Source organism: Salmo trutta, chromosome 14, assembly GCF_901001165.1.
Source record: "Salmo trutta chromosome 14, fSalTru1.1, whole genome shotgun sequence".
Taxonomy (NCBI): domain Eukaryota; kingdom Metazoa; phylum Chordata; class Actinopteri; order Salmoniformes; family Salmonidae; genus Salmo; species Salmo trutta.
The window spans coordinates 32227835-32247185 of record NC_042970.1 but is presented as its reverse complement, the minus strand read 5'-3'; the positions used below and the strand labels follow the sequence as shown (position 1 = coordinate 32247185).

General features: G+C 44.0%; 1 protein-coding gene across 2 annotated transcripts in view; it reads right to left on the bottom strand.

The window, feature by feature from the left end:
• Window positions 1–17631, bottom strand: part of LOC115207844 (receptor tyrosine-protein kinase erbB-3) — a 35416-nt gene extending 17785 nt beyond the window's left edge. For both annotated transcript variants that reach the window (XM_029775344.1, XM_029775345.1), the window contains exons 1-2: window positions 17173–17631; window positions 5152–5306 (exon numbers count right to left, since the gene is read on the bottom strand). In XM_029775344.1, the coding sequence (XP_029631204.1) occupies window positions 5152–5306; window positions 17173–17272 (255 nt within the window). In that variant the 5' untranslated portion in view covers window positions 17273–17631. The remainder of the gene's footprint in view (window positions 1–5151; window positions 5307–17172) is intronic.
• Between the last annotated feature and the right edge of the window lie 1720 nt (window positions 17632–19351).

Below are 19351 nucleotides of genomic sequence, written 5' to 3'. Positions count from 1 at the left end.
TGATAAGTTACCATGGCTGTGTGATCAGTTACCATTATGCCCTCAGTGACTAACAAAATCAATGGGACCCCCCTGGAGGTCAGTGTCCATGGGCATGATTACTACAAGTTTACATAACCGGCTAGACAAATTTACCAATCTAAGACTTGTTAGCTGATATGGCTAATTGAGTGACTGACAAAACAAGAGATTGGCGGCAGTTCGCTGGTTTGAATCCCTGAGCCGACTAGGTGAAAAATCTGCCGATGTGCCCTTGAGCAAGGCACTTAACCTTAATTGCTCCTGTAAGTCACTCTGGTTAAGAGTGTCTGCTAAATGACTAAAATGTTAATTGAGAAACTGCTGATGCACAACCAAACTTGAAGATGGCGCCGAAGAACACAGCTGACATTTTACATTCTCCCAACCAATTGTGCTAATTTGTAAAAGAAAATTGCGTTTTGTGTAACTTATTTTTTTACTTATTGTGTACATAATGTTGCTGCTACCGTCTTATATGACTGAAAATAACTTCTGGACATCAGCGATTACTCACCGTGGATTGGAAGAAACTTTTTCCTTTAACAAGTCCGACAAGAAGGATATCCGGCTTTCACTGGATTAGGCCCAGATCCCGCCTTTTGCGTGAAGAAAAGACGCAGGAAAAGGGGCCGCAGATCGGGCAGCCTTCTGAGAATCCGTAGGCGAGCGAGTAAACTCCCACTACCTTCGGTTCTTCTTGCTAACGTGCAATCATTGGAAAATAAAATTGATGACCTACGATTAAGATTATCCTACCAACGGGACATTAAAAACTGTAACATCTTATGTTTCACCGAGACATGGCTGAACAAAGATACGGACAATATAGAGCAAGCGGGATTTTCCATGCACTGGCAGAACAGAGACGCTACCTTTGGTAAGACGAGGGGTGGAAGTGTGTGTCTATTTGTCAATAACAGCTGGTGCGCGATGTCTAATATTAAAGAAGTCTTGAGGTATTGCTCGCCTGAGGTAGAGTATCTTATGAAAAGCTGTAGACCACACTATCCACCAAGAGAGTTCTCATCTATATTATTCGTAGCAATCTATTTACCACCACAGAACAAAGCTGGCACTAAGACCGCTCTCAACCAACTCTATAAGGCCATAAGCAAAGAAGAAAATGCTCACCCAGAAGCGGCACTCCTAGTGGCCGGGGACTTTAATGCAGGCAAACTTAAATCAGTTTTACCAAATTTTAATCAGCATGTCACATGTGGAACCAGAGAAAAAAAAATCCTAGACCACCTTTACTCCACACACACAGAGATGCATACAAAGCTCTCCCCCGCCCTCTATTTGGCAAATCTGGCCATAATTCTATCCTCCTGATTCCTGCTTACAAGCAAAAACTAAAGCAGGAAGTACCAGTGACTCGCTCAATACGGAAGTGGTCAGATGACGCGGATGCTACACTACAGGTCTGTTTTGCTAGCACAGACTGGAATATGTTCCGGGATTCATCCAATGGCATTGAGGAGTACACTACCTCAGTTATCGGCTTCATCAATAAGTGCATCGACAACGTCGTCCCCACAGTCACTGTACATACCTATCCCAACCAGAATCCATGGATTACAGGCAACATCCGCATCGAGCTAAAGGCTAGAGCTGCCGCTTTCAAGGAGCGGGAGACTAATCCGGACACTTATAAGAAATCCCATTATGCCCTCAGACGAACCATCAAACAAGCAAAGCGTCAATACAGAATTAAGATTGAATCCTACTACACCAGCTCTGACGCTCGTCGGATGTGGCAGGGCTTGAAAACTATTACGGACTACAAAGGGAAACCCAGACGCGAGCTGCCCAGTGACACGAGCCTACCAGACGACTGAAATGCCTTTTATGCTTGCTTCAAGGCAAGCAACACTGAAACATGCATGCATGAGAGCACCAGCTGTTCTGGATGACTGTGTGATAACGCTCTCAGTAGCCGATGTGAACAAAACCTTTAAACAGGTCAACATTCACAAAGTCGCTGGGCCAGACAGATTACCAGGGCGTGTAGTCAAAGCATGCGCGGACCAACTGTCAAGTGTCTTCACTGACATTTTCAACCTCTCCTTAACCGAGTATGTAATACCTACATGTTTCAAGCAGACCACCATAGTCCCTGAGCCAAAGGAAGCGAAGGTAACGTGCCTAAATGATTACCGCTCTGTGGCGGTAATCAGTGCTTTGAAAGGCTGGTCATGGCTCACATCAACAGCATCCTCCCAGACACCCTAGATTCACTCCAATTCACATACCGCCCCAACAGATCCATAGATGACGCAATCTCATTCGCACTCCACACTGCCCTTTCCCACCTGGACAAAAGGAACACCTATGTGAGAATGCTGTTCATTGGCTACAGCTCAGTGTTCAACACCATAGTGCCAACGAAGCTCATCACTAAGCTAAGGACTCTGGGACTAAACACCTCCCTCTGCAACTGGATCCTGGACTTCCTGATGGGCCGCTCCCAGGTGGTAAGAGTAGGCAACAACACGTCTGCCACACTGATCCTTAACACTGGGGCCCCTCAGGGGTGTGTACTTAGTCCCCTCCTGTATTCCCTGTTCACCCACGACTGTGTGGTCAAACACGACTCCAACACATCATTAAGTTTGCTGACGACACAACAGTGGTAGGCCGGATCACTGACAACGATGAGACGGCCTATAGGGAGGAGGTCAGAGAACTGGCAGTGTGGTGCCAGGATAACAACCTCTCTCTCAGTGTGAGCAAGACAAAGGAGCTGATCGTGGACTACAGGAAAAGGCAGGCCGAACAGGCCCCCATTAACATCAACAGGGCTGTAGTGGAGCCGGTCGAGAGTTTCAAGTTCCTTGGGGTCCACATCACCAACAAACTATCACGGTCCAAACATACCAAGACAGTCGTGAAGAGGGCACGATAAAACCTTTTCCCCCTTAGGAGACTGAAAAGATTTGGCATGGGTCCCCAGATCCTCAAAAGGTTCTATAGCTGCACCATCAAGAGCATCCTGACCGGTTGCATCACCGCCTGGTATGGCAACTGCTCGGCATCTGACCCTAAGGCGCTACAGAGGGTAGTGCAAATGGCCCAGTACATCACTGGGGCAAAGCTTCCTGCCATCCAGGACCTATATAATAGGCGGTGTCAGAGGGAAGCCCATAAAATTGTCAGAGACTCCAGTCACACAAGTTATAGACTGTTTTCTCTGCTTCTGCACGGCAAGTGGTACCGGAGTGCCAAGTCTAGGACCAAAAGGCTCCTCAACAGCTTCTACCCCCAAACCATAAGACTGCTGAACAATTAATAAAATCGCCACCATAGAATTTACATTGACCCCCTCTCCCTTTTGTAAACTGCTTCTACTCGCTGTTTATTGTCTATGCATAGTCACTTCATCCCCACCTACATGTACAAATTACCTCAACTAACCTGTACCCCCGCGCACTGACTCGGTACCGGTGCCCCCTGTATATAGCCTCGTTATTGTTATTATTTTTGTGTTACTTTTATTATTACTTTTTACTTTCGTCTACTTGGTAAATATTTTCTTAACTCTTCTTGAACTGCACTGTTGGTTAAGGGCTTGTAAGTAAGCATTTCACGGTAAAGTCTACACTTGTTGTATTTGGCGCATGTGACAAATAGAGTTTGATTTGATTTGTAATTTCGAACTTTCACCGTATGTATTGTACTATTCTACCTCTCAACAGTAAGTTGAGATCCCGCTTAGCGGCCGGAGGCCCTAAGCAATTGCTTATATCGCTTATGCCTGGGGCCGGCCCTGGACTAAAGTTATAGAACGAAATGTAAGGTGACTCATTTTGTACAGGAGACAGTGACATTATCCACAGGAGACACACTGATAAGAGCTCTGAGTAGTTCTCTGAGCAGCAAAGGGAAGTCTGTGGCCCGACATGTCTGATTGTGTGTTTAGTGTTGTCAGCAGTGGTGGAAATAGTACCCAATTGTCATACTTGAGTAAAAGTAAAGATACCTTAATAGAAAATTACCCAAGTAAAAGTGAAAGTCACCCAGTAAAATTCTAAAAGTATTTGGTTTAAAGACACTTAATTATCAAAAGTAAATGTAATTGCTAAAATATAATTAAGTATCGAAAGTAAAAGTACAAGTATAAATAATTTTAAACTCTTTATTTTAGCAATTACAATTTTCTTGTTTTTTTATTTATTAATGGATAGCTAGGGGCACACTCCACACTCAGACATAATTTACAAGTGAAGCATTTGTGTTTAGTGAGTCCGACAGACAAGAGGCTGTCATCGGGTGTTTAGAGGCGAAGTCAGGTGCAGGAGAGTAGTGACGTAAACAGGCGCACTTTTATTTTAGTTCCAAAAACGAGAGCACTACATAAATCAAATGCGCTCAAAACACTGAACATACAAAAATAAAGCGCGTAATAAAACACCACAATAACATGAAACAATTACACACAAAACATGATGGGAAACAGAGGGTTAAATACAAGTAGATTGATTGGGGAAATGAAAACCAGGTGTGTCTGGAAACAAGACAAGACAAATGGATATATGAAAAATGGAGCGGCGATGGCTAGAAAGCCGGTGACGTCGATCGCCGAACGCCGCCCGAACAAGGAGAGGAGTCGACTTCGGCGGAAGTCGTGACAGAGGCAGTTGGGATGAACAGGGATGTTCTCTTGAGTGTGTGAATTTGACCATTTTCCTGTCCTGCTAAGCATTCAAAATGTAACAAGTACTTTTGGGTGTCAGGGAAATGTTAAAAGTATATCATTTTCTTTAGGAATGTAGTGAAGTAAAAGTAAAAGTTGTCAAAAATATAAATAGCAAAGTAAGGTACAGATACCCCAAGAACCTACTTAAGTAGTACTTTCAAGTATTTTTACTTAAGTACTTTACACCACTGGTTGTCAGGAAAATAGGCTGGCACTATATATAGACTTCTGTTGAACTGGACTAAATTATACATACACTCCTGATGCAAGAAACACACACACACACACACACACACACACACACACACACACACACACACACACACACACACACACACACACACACACACACACACACACACACACACACACACACACACACACACACACACACACACACCTGTTGCCATTCATCCACCTGTTCATCCCCTCACCTGTAGAAAAGTGAAATCCCTCCAATGTTCCATCATGGTTATCTCCAGGTTGCCCATGACAATCTCACAGCCGCTGTACATATCCTTCATCAGTGTGTACTGCGTCTGTGAACTTCCTGTCACGCTCAGTGCGTTCTGGGTGCCGGAGCATATCACTGCGGGGAAAGAAAGGCAAAAAATAGTTCTTCAGTTTTAAGGATTTCACTTCAAAACTCTAGCCTAAGTTGTTGTCAGTACTGATCCATTTTGTGTAGTTTTGATGTAACACATCAGCTCACAACATACATTCAAACTCTGACTAATACATACTGTAATAACTGTCAGTGCTAGGAATAATAATTAATTTGTTTATGCTCATTTCTCATGCCCTTTAGCTTTGCATGCTAACGGCCAGAATGGATACATGTGATGTGAAATAGGCTGAGGCCAGTGCTACATTCAATACAGTAACTGACTGTCTCTGGGGCAGACATACTGGGCCTTGTTTATTGTGGACTGTAGGAGTCCAGTCCTTTTCCATGTCATTGGGACAGAGAGACTGTTTTGCTATTCAAATCTCAGCCAGATGTCCAAAGAGAGAGAAAGAGAAAGGGAAAGAGGAAGGAAGAGAGGCTAACTCTGTATAATAACGTGTTTGTTTTTTTATTTCCAGTTGCTGTTCGATGAATATGTTTCCCTATATACCAATAGGTAATTTATTCACAGATTGAAAGGTAGCTAAGAACAAGCTATACTGTGTTGGATCTGATGGGACGTTGAACTGTACACAGGCCTGCTTGTGACTACCCTAAAGAGATAGACCATGTTTATAATGAAATAGGACGTGACCCAAATGCAGACACAGGAGGCAGATGGTTCGAGTCTCTGGTATTTATTAATAGACAACGAGCAGGCAAAAGGCAGGTCGAGGACAAGCAATAGTTCGCAAACCAGGTCAGAGTCAGATGGGTACAGGACAGCAGGCGGGCTCAGGGTCAGGGCAGGCAGAAAAGGTCGGAACCAGGAGGACTAGAAAAACAGGAGTATGGAAAAACACACTGGTAGGCTTGATGAGACAAGATGAACTGGCAACAGACAAACAGAAATCACTGGTATAAATACACAGGGGATAATGGAACAAATGGGAGACACCTGGTGGGGGATGGACACAAGCATAAGACAGGTGAAACAGATCAGGGTGTGACAGCATCCCCACCTCTAGGGGCGCCACCTGGCGTTCTACCCGGGCGCATGCCTGGTTGACCGGGATGCTGGCTGTAAAAGTCAGTGATGAGGGCCAGGTCCAGGATGTCCTTAGCGGGGACCCAGCACCTCTTCTCCGAGCCATTACCCTCCCAGTCACCCAGATACTGGAAACCACTGCCCGAAGTTGAACACTCAGGAGGCATCTCACCTTGTATGCCGTAAGACCATCGATGAGATGGGGGGGGGGGGGTCTGGAAACAGGAGACATAGGGCTGTGAGACAGAGGTTTAATCTTAGACACATGAAATGTGGGATGTATACGGAGGGTGCGGGGCAATAGAAGACAAACAGCAGTGGGACTAAGGATTTTAGAGATGGGAAAGGGGCCGATAAAGCGGGGGGAAAGTTTACGGAATTCCACTCTGAGGGGCAGGTCCCGAGTGGAGAGCCATACCCTCTGCCCAAGACAAAAACGGGGAGCCGGGGTCCGGTGGTGGTCCGCCTGTCGCCGATACCTGGAGGTGGTCTTAAGAAGAGCGGTCTGGGCTCTCTTCCAGGTATGTCGACAGCGACGGACGAACATCTGGGCTGAGGGCATGCTGACCTCTTCCTCTTGCTCTGGGAAGAGCGGAGGCTAGTAACCCAGGGAACACTCGAAAGGCGAGAGCCCAGTGGCCGAGCAGGGTATGATGTTCCACCCACACGAGTTGCTGGCTCCAGGTGGTGGGATTGGCCGAGACGAGTCACTGAAGTGTCGTCTCCAGGTCCTGTTTGGCACGCTCTGACTGGCCGTTGGACTGAGGAAGAAACCCGGAGGACAGGCTGGCCGACGACCCAATGAGGGTGCAGAACGCCTTCCAGAATCGTGACGGAAACTGAGGACCACGATCGAAGACCATGTTGACAGGAAGTCCATAGATTCGGCACTGTGCAGGCGGCGACCGTTGTAGGATGAAATGTTATTGGATGAAAGCCAGGGTCTGGCGGGAACCGAGATGACAGGTGAACTTCGAGGAATGGGCCCATTCAGGACCGGGCCGAATCAGGGACAAACATCCGGTTAGCCATGCCCCCTGCCTGGTGCACCTTGTGGACCAGGCTCTTGATTCCCGAGATAAGTGTAGCAGTGAGACAGGAGGTAGGGAGGATGATCTCTGGGTCTGATTGTGTAGCCGCAGAACTGTACAGGCAGGAGAGAGCATCAGGCTTAACATTCTTGGACCCAGGGCGGTAGGTGATGGTAAAGTTAAACCGAGTGAATAACAGAGCCCAACGAGCCTGTCTAGAGTTGAGGCGTTTGGCGATGCGGATATATTCATGATTCTTATTGTCGGTCCAAACTAAGAATGGGTGTTCTGCCCCATTAAGCCAATGCTTCCACTCCTCCAGCGCCATCTTGACTGCAAGAAGCTCTCGATTACCAATGTCATAGTTCCTCTCAGCAGAATTCAGGCGATGAGAAAGGAAAGCGCAGGGGTGCAACTTTTGGTCCTGTGCCGAACATTGGGACAGAATGACCCCCACTCCAACATCCGAGGCGTCAACCTCCACCATGAACTGACGGGATGAGTCCGGATGGATGAGTATGGGGCTGTGGTGAAACGATGCTTGAGATCCAAAAACCCAGTGTCGGCAGCTGGGGACCATGTGAACGGCACCTTAGAAGAAGTGAGTGCAGAGAGAGGAGAAGCCAGGGTGCTCTAGCCCCGAATGAAGCGCCGTCCAGTGCTCTGGCGTCCATGGAAACGTAGAGGAGTTGTGTGGAGATGCTCAGATACTATAGTAGCGTCCATGAAGCTCTCATCAGCCCCAGAGTCAATGAGCATCCGGAGAGATTTAGACTGGTCACCCCACAGCAGGATAACATGGAAAGGAGTACGAGTAATAGGAGTTAGAAGACTCCCAGTAAGGCCCACCAGCGTACTCGTACCTACTGATGAGCCTGGTATTTTACTGGACAGGTGGATATGTAACGCCCTGTAGCACCACAATACAGGCAACTGTTGTAGCTCAGCCTGCGTAATCATTCGTTAGGCGACAATCTAGCCCTGCCCAGTTGCATAGGCTCTGGAGTAAACGAGTCGCCCGTCCCTGATGATTCCCGAGGGGGCTCGGGTGACATCGGATCCTCTCGGGAATGCAGGCATCGGGGACGTCCGGGTTTCTTCTGAGGAGAAAGCAGCCGTGGAAGAGCGAGTGTGGACGAGAACAGACCTCCTCTCCCTCCTACATTCCCATAGGCGCCCAGCAATCCTTATGGTTAAGGCTATGAGGGAGTCGAGGTCCAAGGGTAACACCCGAGCTGCGAGCTCGTCTTTAATCTCCTCCGATAATCCATGAAGGAAGGTGTCAAATGGGGACTCCGGGTTCCAGGCACTCTCGGCAGCCAACGTGCCAAAGTCTACCGCGTAGTCTGCCACACTATGGGAGTCTTGACGTAGTAGAAGTAGCTTTCAGGCCACCTCTCCCGGACACAGGAGAATCAAACACCTTCCTCACATCCGCCACAAAATCCTGCAGACGAAGGCAAATGGTGGATTGTTGCTCCCAAACTGCTGTAGCCCAGGTGTGCGCCATTCCAGACATCAGTGTTATGATATACGCTTTCTTCGAACGATCCGAAGGAAACGAAGAGGGCTGCAGCTCAAAGATGAGGGAGCACTGGGAAAGAAATGCCTGGCAGGTTCCAGGATCCCAAGCATAGCGCTCCAGAGGAGGTATGCGGGGTTCTTGGGAAGCCGGGGTAGGCTAGACAAAAATCACCACTTGTAGGGGGATTACTGAGCATCTCGGAGGTCTCCGTTGTGGCATGCTGCCTGATAGATAGTCCACGGAATTGCTCCAGTAATGATTTGAAGCCCTGGTCATGGCGTTCCGCCAAAGTATGGAGTCCTTCCATAAGATTCTGGAGTAGCTCCTCATGTCTTCCGATGGTGGCTCCATGCAGGGAGACAGTGTTGCGGAGCTGGTCCGAGTCTGCTGGGTCCATCATGGCCAGTTCGTACTATAACGAGGGACAGGAGGCAGATGGTTTGATTCTCTGGTATTTATTAATAGACAAGGGGCAGGATAGAGACAGGTCGAGGACAGGCAGAAGTTCGTAAACCAGGTCAGAGTCAGATGGGTACAGAACGGCTGGCAGGCTCGAGGTTAGGGGAGGCAGAATGGTATGGCAGGAGGGCTCAGGGTCAGAGCAGGCAGAAAAGGTCGGAACCGGGAGGACTAGATAAACAGGAGCATGGAAAAACATGCTGGTAGGCTTGACGCGACAAGACGAACTGGCAACAGACAAACAGAAACCACCGGTATGAATACACAGGAGATAATGGAACAAATGGGAGACACCTGGTGTGGGGAGGAGACAAGCACAAGACAGGTGAAATAGATCAGGGTGTGACAATGTTGTCTAGCTCATGTGCTCTCACATGTTGTCTATGTGCTGTGTTCTTGTGCTCTCACAATGATCGAAATACATGTTCAGCATTAAATCTGGAGACTCTGAGGAGTCACATAGACATGAGCACCGAACGTGTTAACATGTACTAGTTCATTAGATTCACACAGGGAATAACAATCAGTAAAATCTAGAAGGTGATTCTGGAGAGAGTAGCGTATAGCGTGTGATAACAGTTCAATGAGCAGGTCCAGCCATCATAAAGCAGTGATAGCAGCTACTTTATTGTGTTTGTGAAGGAGCAAGAGAGAAAGGGTTACAGGTGCTAGTCTAGAGGAATTTGGACACACTTGGACATCAATCCCAGTCAGACAGAGCACACTGACTCTACCTGGGAAGAGGGTCTATGGACATTCCTGAACACTACACTCTTAGAAAAAAGGGTTCCAAAAGGGTTCTTTGGTTGTCCCCATAGGAGAACCCTTTTTGACTCCAGGTAGAACTCTTTTGGGAACCATGTAAACTCAGTAAAAAAAAGAAACGTTCCTTTTTCAGGACCCTGTCTTTCAAAGATAATTAGTAAAAATCCAAATAACTTCACAGATCTTCATTGTAAAGGGTTTAAACACTGTTTCCCATGCTTGTTCAATGAACCATAAACAATTAATGAACATGCACCTGTGGAACGGTCGTTAAGACACTAACAGCTTACAGACGATAGGCAATTAAGGTCACAGTTATGAAAACTTAGAACACTAAAGAGGCCTTTCTACTGACTGAAAATCACCAAAAGAAAGATGCCCAGGGTCCCTGCTCATCTGCGTGAACGTGCCTTAGGCATGCTGCAAGGAGGCATGAGGACTGCAGATGTGGCCAGGGCAATAAATTGCAATGTCCGTACTGTGAGACGCCTAAGACAGAGCTACAGGGAGACAGGATGGACAGCTGATCTTCCTCGCAGTGGCAGACCATGTGTAACAACATCTGCACAGGATCGGTACATCCGAACATCACACCTGCTGGACAGGTACAGGATGGCAACAACAACTGCCCGAGTTACACCAGGAACGCACAATCTCTCCATCAGTGCTCAGACTGTCCGCAATAGGCTGAGAGGCTGGACTGAGGGCTTGTAGGCCTGTTGTAAGGCAGGTCCTCACCAGACATCACCGGCAACAACGTCGCCTATGGGCACAAACCCACTGTCGCTGGACCAGACAGGACTGGCAAAAAGTGCTCTTCACTGACGAGTCGCGGTTTTGTCTCACCAGGGGTGGCGGTCGGATTCGGGTTTATCGTCGAAGGAATGAGCGCTACACCGAGGCCTGTAATCTGGAGCGGGATCGATTTGGAGGTGGAGGGTCCGTCATGGTCCCACAGCAGATACTGACTGTTACTTCTGATTTTGACCCCCTCTTTGTTCAGGGACACATTATTCAATTTATCTTAGTCACATGTCCGTGGAACTTGTTCAGTTTATGTCTCAATTCTTGAATCTTGTTATGTTCATACAAATATTTACAAATGTTAACTTTGCTGAAAATAAACTCAGTTGACAGTGAGAGGATGTTTCTTTTTTTGCTGAGTTTAGAATCCTCTGTGCAAAGGGTTTGACATGGAACCCAATAGGGTTATACCTTGAATCGAAAATGGTTCTTCAAAGGGTTCTCCTATTAGGACAATCGAAGAACCGTTTTAGGTTCCAGATAGCACATTTTTTTCTAAGTGTACCTAGCAGCATGCTACATTAGACCAGTGCTCTTCTATCTTGGTCCTGGACACCAGCAAGGTTGCACATTTTGCTCTTGCCCAGCACTTGCATATGTGCAACCTGCCATTGTGAGGTTGCATGTGTGTAATAAACGTGTAATAAACAAGGAACATAATTTTTTTATATAACGAATCACCAGCTAGATGCCAGGTGTACAAGTTACAACACAAGAGAGTGTCATTTAAGCATGTGTACTGTAGGAGTTCTGTTCAGCTCAAATTGGGCCATGGACTTTGTGCAGTGTAGACACGTTTGGGCCTTGGAATTGGAATTATCAATAGATTGTAATTATGTTCTTATGTGTACATTGCCCTCTGCGAGCCATCTTATCACTGCCCCACCTAGATTAAGCACTGGGAGAAGCCTGAGCTGGGTCACTGCTATCAGTGGATGGCTTAAAGCTGTTGACACTCAACCAGTTCAATTACCTGTTGAGAAATAGTCCTGTGCACCTGCACATGTACACCCAGGCAAACAAAATCACTAAAGTGTACAATCACCACACAAACATTCATGTGTATGCAAGCACAATAATTGTACACAAAGAAGGTCATCAGATGCTGTTCAGCCACGTTATCTACCTCCACATTGTTTGTATAGAATGGTAACTTTTTGTCTTCTATATTATATATTGTATTACCTTCTCTTTTTTTTAATCAACTATTGTGCTCTTGTTATTTTCTTACTATTTGTATTACTTGTATTAATCTACTTTGTATATTGATAGTTTTGCTACTGTATATTGTATATTTAAGCAATATGCCCGAGGGTTTGTGATATATGGCCAATATACCACTGCTATGGTCTGTATCCAGGGACTCTGCATAGCGTCGTGACTAAGAAAGGGGAAAGGGGGATACCTAGTCAGTTATACAACTGAATGCCTTCAACTGAAATGTGTCTTCCACATTTAACCCAATCTCTGAATCAGAGAGGTGAGGGGGGGCTGCCTTAACCGACATCCACGTATTCGGTGCCCGGGGAACAGTGGGTTAACTACCTTGCTCAGGGGCAGAACGACAGATTTTTAACAGCTCGGGAATTCGACTCAGCAACCTTTCGACAGCCCTTAGCCCTGGTATATTGGCCATATAGCACACCCCCGCGGGCCTTATTGCTTAAATATACAATATACAGTAGCAAAACCATTATATAAAATACAAGTTTTGTCACACCCATGATATATGGCCTCCTATACCATGGCTGTCAGCCAATCATCATTTAGGGCTCAAACCACTCAGTTTATAATGATAGTTTTGCTACTTCACATTTATTCTGCACTGTTGAGGAAGAGCTGGAAGTAAGCATTTCACTGTATCGTTACGCCCGCTGTATTCTACGCATGTGGAGGGAAAAAAAGTAAAGGGGTCTGAGTACTTTCCAAATGCACTGTATATCTACTGTACACAGAAATCGTGGCCAATTACTTCCTGTTTTAGTCATGTTTTTAGCAACGTTTGTATGGGTCAAACAAAAACACTCTAATGATTGGTTGACAATAGAGCCTCCCACAATGCAGGTGATGACTGCAGGATGAAGTTGGTGAAGAGCAGCTGCAGAAACTTGCAGTTGACTGTAGTCAAAACATCATGACCTTTCAATGATTTTTGGAACGTTCATGCAGTCGACATTTAGGAGCATGCCCTGGTATAGAAGCTTCTCTCTCTCTCTCTCTCTCTCTCTCTCTCTCTCTCTCTCTCAAGATATTTTCCTAGACTCTATACCTCTTTTCCATTTTCTCCTGACTTTTTTCCTCTGTTGCATATGCAGTCAAGGCTAGATAGTTGTGTCATTGTCCATTTCCATAGACAGTAACCTAACACACTAGAAAACATTTCTCAGTCCTGGATCAGGTTTAGTTGTCATTTTCATTCAGCTGTTTCCACAGGAAAGAAAAGGGAGGGAAAGAAAAGAAAGAATGGAGGTAGGAGGAGATAAACTATTTCTATAAAGCGATAGAAACGGTGGATGAGGTAAACAGAAACTTGGCTCAGGACGCCAACAGATTACTGCATACCTTAGAGGTCTATTCTCACATACACGCCTCACTGAGATGTATGTTCAGCACACACACACTGACTCACACACACACAAACACACATACACAGAGCAGAAGGATCAACACACACATCAAAGCATATAAACACATACTATGTCACATTTATTTCATAAGGCACATTTTATATCGCTATTGTTCACTTCCCGCAGGGTACAATCCATCAGGTCCATTGATATTGTAATAATGCTTAGCTTAAGAATACTTTTTCTGTGATAAATGAAAAGAGTAAATAAAGAGTTTAATTCCAAAACGCTATATATCCATTTTCAGAAATGTTGGTAAATTAGCTTTTTTGGTGTAAAGAATTTACCAAAGAGATTGGTGTGTTTTTTCCACCTCTAATCGTGGCATGGGGTTGTTCAGTAACAGACATGTATTTATTTGAAATCTATCACTGGATGGTTTCATTTCAGAGATACAAAGAACCACATTTTGCTGCAAAACAAGATATATTCGCCTCACTCTCAGAAGAAAAAGTAGCATTCAAGGATTTACACAGTCAAATGTGACAAATAATTACATTTGTAATAAAGAACTGAACAAATGATACATTTGATATCAATAATAAAAAAAAAATATATAAAAAATGATCAATACAGTAATATGAGATCTGGGCTCTGGTCAAAAGTAGTGCACTACATAGGGAATAGGGTGCCATAGGGACAGGACCTAAGTCTAACCAAACGCTATACCATTAGAGGTTAGATTCATGTTGGTTGAATTTCTATGTCAAATATACAGGATACGAACATTCCATTCCAGCTTAATAATGGATGTACACTGAGTATACCAAACATTAGGAACACCTTCCTAATACTGAGTTGCATCCCCCTTTTTGCCCTCACAACATCCTCAATTCGTTGGGGCATGGACTCTACAAAGTGTTGAAAGCGTTCCACAGGGATGCTGGCCCCTGTTGACTCCAATGGTCCCCACAGTTGTGTCGAGTTGGCTAGATGTCCTTTGAATGATGGACCATTCTTGATACACATGGGAAACTGTTGAGCGTGAAAAACCCAGCAACTTCGCAGTTCTTGACACAAACGGGTGCGCCTGGCACCTACTACCATGCCCTGTTTAAAGGCACTTAAATCTTTTGTCTTGCCCATTCACCCTCTGAATGGCATACATACACAATCCATGTCTCAATTGTCTCAAGGATTAAAAATATTTCTTTAACCTGTCTCCTCCCTTCATCTACACTGATTGAAGTGGATTTAACAAGTGACATCAATAAGGGATCCTAACTTTCACCTGGATTCACTTGGTCAGTCTATGCCATTGAAAGAGCAGGTGTTCTTAATGTTTTGTATACTTAGTGTATAGCGTTTTGCAACAAAACCCTCATCTAAAATCTTTGGAAATAAACTTTTGAATATAAACTGTAATGGGTACAACGGTTGGATAAGTATTGTGCAATTACAAAGAAATACATACAATCTAAGCTATTAATACATATTGAAGCCAATGAAATCATAAAAAGTGATTGAGTGCAATTAACGTTGTTCAGCAAACATTCACTGATTTATGCTGTTCCTCTACAGTGGCCATGCACTGCACTAGTCTGGGAGACCAATATATGAAAATAACCCAGCTTTCCTACCTCTCTATTTCACAGACATGACTCCAACATCTGCAGTATTAAACCTGATGATCTGGTAAATGTTTTGTTTTTATTAACCAAAAAACAATCCACATCTTACAAAGGTGTGCATGAATCATAACATAATTACGGTATGCCATAATGAATCTTTATCAGAAATCACTCAATCATCAACATTTGAAAACAACATGTATCACATAACAAGAATGATTTGATGCGGATAAATATGCTCCAGTGTCAAATCTTAAAACACACACCACACACACGCGCACACACACACACATATATGCGCACACATGCACAAGCACACACTGTACACATACACACACAGTTACGGGTGAAGAAAAACAAGCTTGAAGAGATGCCTGAGAAAAGGCTGTGATTGGTACGTTTCTATGGCATGGCTGTTAGTCGTTATCTCCGACCCCTGATATGAGTTCATGGCACGCAGTGCTTTTATAGGGCCTTGTAATCTAGAGCTCTGTGCCACATCTTCAACGGCTAAGAAAACAAACCACTGCCTGACCAGTGCCCACGGTCACGTATAGGACAAATAATCAAACAACCAACCAATCAATCAATCAATCAATCAATCAATCAATCAAATTGAAATTCTATTTCATTAAATTAAATTTGGATCAATTTTAGGATAGGAGAAAAACTTTCTTCACCCCATAGCTGCAATGTAGGACCAGCTGTCCCTCAATAAATAAAGTGTGAGTCATTTAACTGCTTATAATAATTGGGGCACATGCAGACGCAACTCTGGCCCATTGTGTAATAAACCATTTATTAACTTGTAATAAATATGATCCATGCATCATTTACCTTCAATGAATTCACTGTTTACCACATATTTACAACACTTGTCTAATTGCTTACCAAGTATTGATAAGGGATTATAGATCTCTAGAGAATACATTGAAATAGGTATAGACCTAGTGTGCTAGCAGAGGAAATCAAGTACTGATTTGATGCAGATCAAAATCGGCATGAATTATATTTCCTTAGTTGCGTGACATGTATGAGTATATTTACTTCTGCCTATTATCCTTCACTGATGCCAGAGGCTCAGTCGGACTATCAACTGCCTCCTGACCTGTTGTTGACTTTGTTTTCCTCCTGCACTGCACCACCTTATTTACCTAAGGCCAGATGACATCAGTACAGAGCCAAAGTTCAGATTCAAATCACAACACTTCACTCTAACATGGAGGCTATACAATCATACCTGACTCACCATGAATACACCTCACAGATTTGACAAGTTTCCAGGAAGCTTGTTAATGAGTAGCTATTTTTTTTAAACTCTTGACCATATCATATGGACACTGGGGTTAAAAAATGTCAAGAGGTGCAAAGTGAGAAAGACAGAAAGACAAAATAGCCATTTCTAGGGAGGAGCTGTGTTTTGTTAGCAGCTTGCATGGAGAGCGATAACATACAAAAGAAGCACAGAGACAATTGACACAAACACATAGGCACACTCTGTTCTGAAAGTCGGCTGACGCACAGCAAACAGGTTCTGCACATATGAAACTGGTTTTGTCTCTATGGTCAGATTGACAGCACTGATTTAGGTGAGCGCAAGAGATGCACCATTGACTCTTTTATGTACACAACTCTGTGGGATTGGTCACTGCTAAAATAAAATAAAAACACTACAGCATGTAGATTGATTGTGAATTAACACAGCGAGAAAAACATATAGGACATATGGGCACCGGTGACACAACACTGTTGACTCTTTTTTTGCCTATAACAACATTTCGTAAGCAATGTATATTTTTAGTGGTGTTCAACTTCCTGGGCCTAAAAGTGGGATTATTGACAAAATAATAGGCAACATTTTTGGGCATAAATTAAACTATTTGCCCAAGTACAATTTGTGTGGTTAAAGTCAAATAGAAAACATAATGGCTCATAAAATCGGGGGATTAGGAAGTAATTGGAAAGACATTGCAGTCTACTCAATTTGATGGCGAGCACAATACAGACACGGAACCTACCTTCTTGGGTTTGAGCGCAGGTAAACTGGAGCCATGTTAGCGTGACGCACAGCGCGAGCACCTGCCGGAGACCTGTCATCCTCATTCGGACAGTCGACATAATGTATCAAACATTACGAGCTCGGAGAGATGTACAATATCGACCAAACTCTACTATTATCCGACTGCTCAGGAATTGTAAAGCTACGAAATCCTTTGAATAAAAGTCCAAATCTACAGGTGAAGTCTTCGAATGTATCCCCTGCTATGTACAGTATCCCGAAGAGAAGAACAGTTAAAGTAAGTCAATTTAAAGTCGACTGAAGAGTCCTCTTGAAATGTTTATGTGAGGCAGAAGGCTACTCAGCAGAGTCCAATTGGTTAATACATTCCTTCAATTGACAGAAAAACGCTAAGAGTATTGACAAAAGTACACGCTATGAATAGGTTAAAGGCAAGTGTACATCGGTTTGACACAGAGTTCAACCTCTGATGTGGAAAATCATCACTAGTCACTGATTGGACCACAGACTGGTCGTTGAACCTATCAGAGGCAGATGCGCCTTCTGTAGGCTACTCTACAACAGTCTACATAAATCAAGTCTACAAAGTAGCAATGGATTATTATTGAACAATCCTTCGTAGTAAATAAAGCTCTTTTTTCATGTGCTTATATTAGGCCTATTGGTCATGCTAGTACTGTATGATAAATCAAGATCATTTTTGTATCCTATTTCTGAGATATATTTAGAAATCCCTACATAATTCTATACCTAAATTATTTGAAGAAATAACTTGTAGACAATCTTGAAGCCCTACCGGTTAAATATGATGAACCACACACAACAGACTCAACATCATTTGGGCATCCTGGCTTCTCGCAGGGAGTCCTTATCCGGGCTAATGTAAGCCCACCATTGATAAATGGCTGCTTGTTGAGAGTTACATTGCACCGCTGTTCCCCATGAAGGGCTGTATTGTGCCTCGGTATCGTGGACTGGTTAATCAGTCTTTCTTTGAAGGGTGCTGGACCAGAGCTATCACAATGACCGCATTGTCAATGGGTCAAATTGACTTCTGAACCCTTACAAGCGCACGCACAGACGGGGCAAACATTCTTGCATTCTCTGAAACAAAATATCACATTTTATATTAAATGTTTCATATTGTTTTGTGTTTTTCTCAGTGTGAAAGTACATCAATATTCGGGCATGAATTCAACTATTCAAATGTAGTATTCTGTGACGGAGAGTAGGCTAATGAACTGATGATGTTATCCTAGTAGTGGAACAGGAACTGTATATGAATATACTCTTTATAGTTCATACCGTCATCATAGTGGTTATTGAATTTAAAAAATGGTACATGTATTTAGACTTCTCACTCACTCACTCACTCACTCACTCACTCACTCACTCACTCACTCACTCACTCACTCACTCACTCACTCACTCACACACACACACAAGGGGTACACAGCTCAAATTGAGGCACATTTCTGGTTTGGCAAGACAAAGAACAACATAATCTCCTCTCTTTGGCTAGTCACTTGAGCTTTATGCAAACACAGTCTGTCTGAGTGGGTGAGCCAGCTAAACAACTGCTCTACTGAAACTGGCTCTGCCTGTAGCTCCAGTCTGTGTGTGCGCGTGTGCGTGTGTGTGTGTCTGAGTCAGTGATTGAACAGACAGGCACTGATTACAGTTTTTCTCAATCACATGCAAGCATTTTTGGGATCTGTGTTGATACTTATCAACAGCAGAACAGCAATGACCAAATGCTCAAATACATTTACTGAACGTGGGATAATTTTCTCTCCCGAGTTGCGTCTCTCAGAACCCCTTTTGCGAAACTTTAAATACAAATGTCATCAGTGAACTTAAAAAGTGTTTTGTTCACAGAATATGAACAAATTGTTTTCATCGGAAGTGTAATTGTGTTCTAAATCACCCCATCAGTGTCATACAATATAGGGAAAGATCTAGTCAATGGGGACGGTCTAATTTCTAGGATTTTTACAATATTGCGGACATGCGAAGGTGTCATAATCTCCAACATTGTGACTTTCCATTATTGAGCTGCGCTTTGGTGTGGATTGAGGCCTATACATTCATATCAGCTGTGTTTCTTCAATGTATTGACCTTTCCTTATTTCTATTGTGGATTGTGTTTCTGTATGCCAATGGAAAGTCAAAAAATA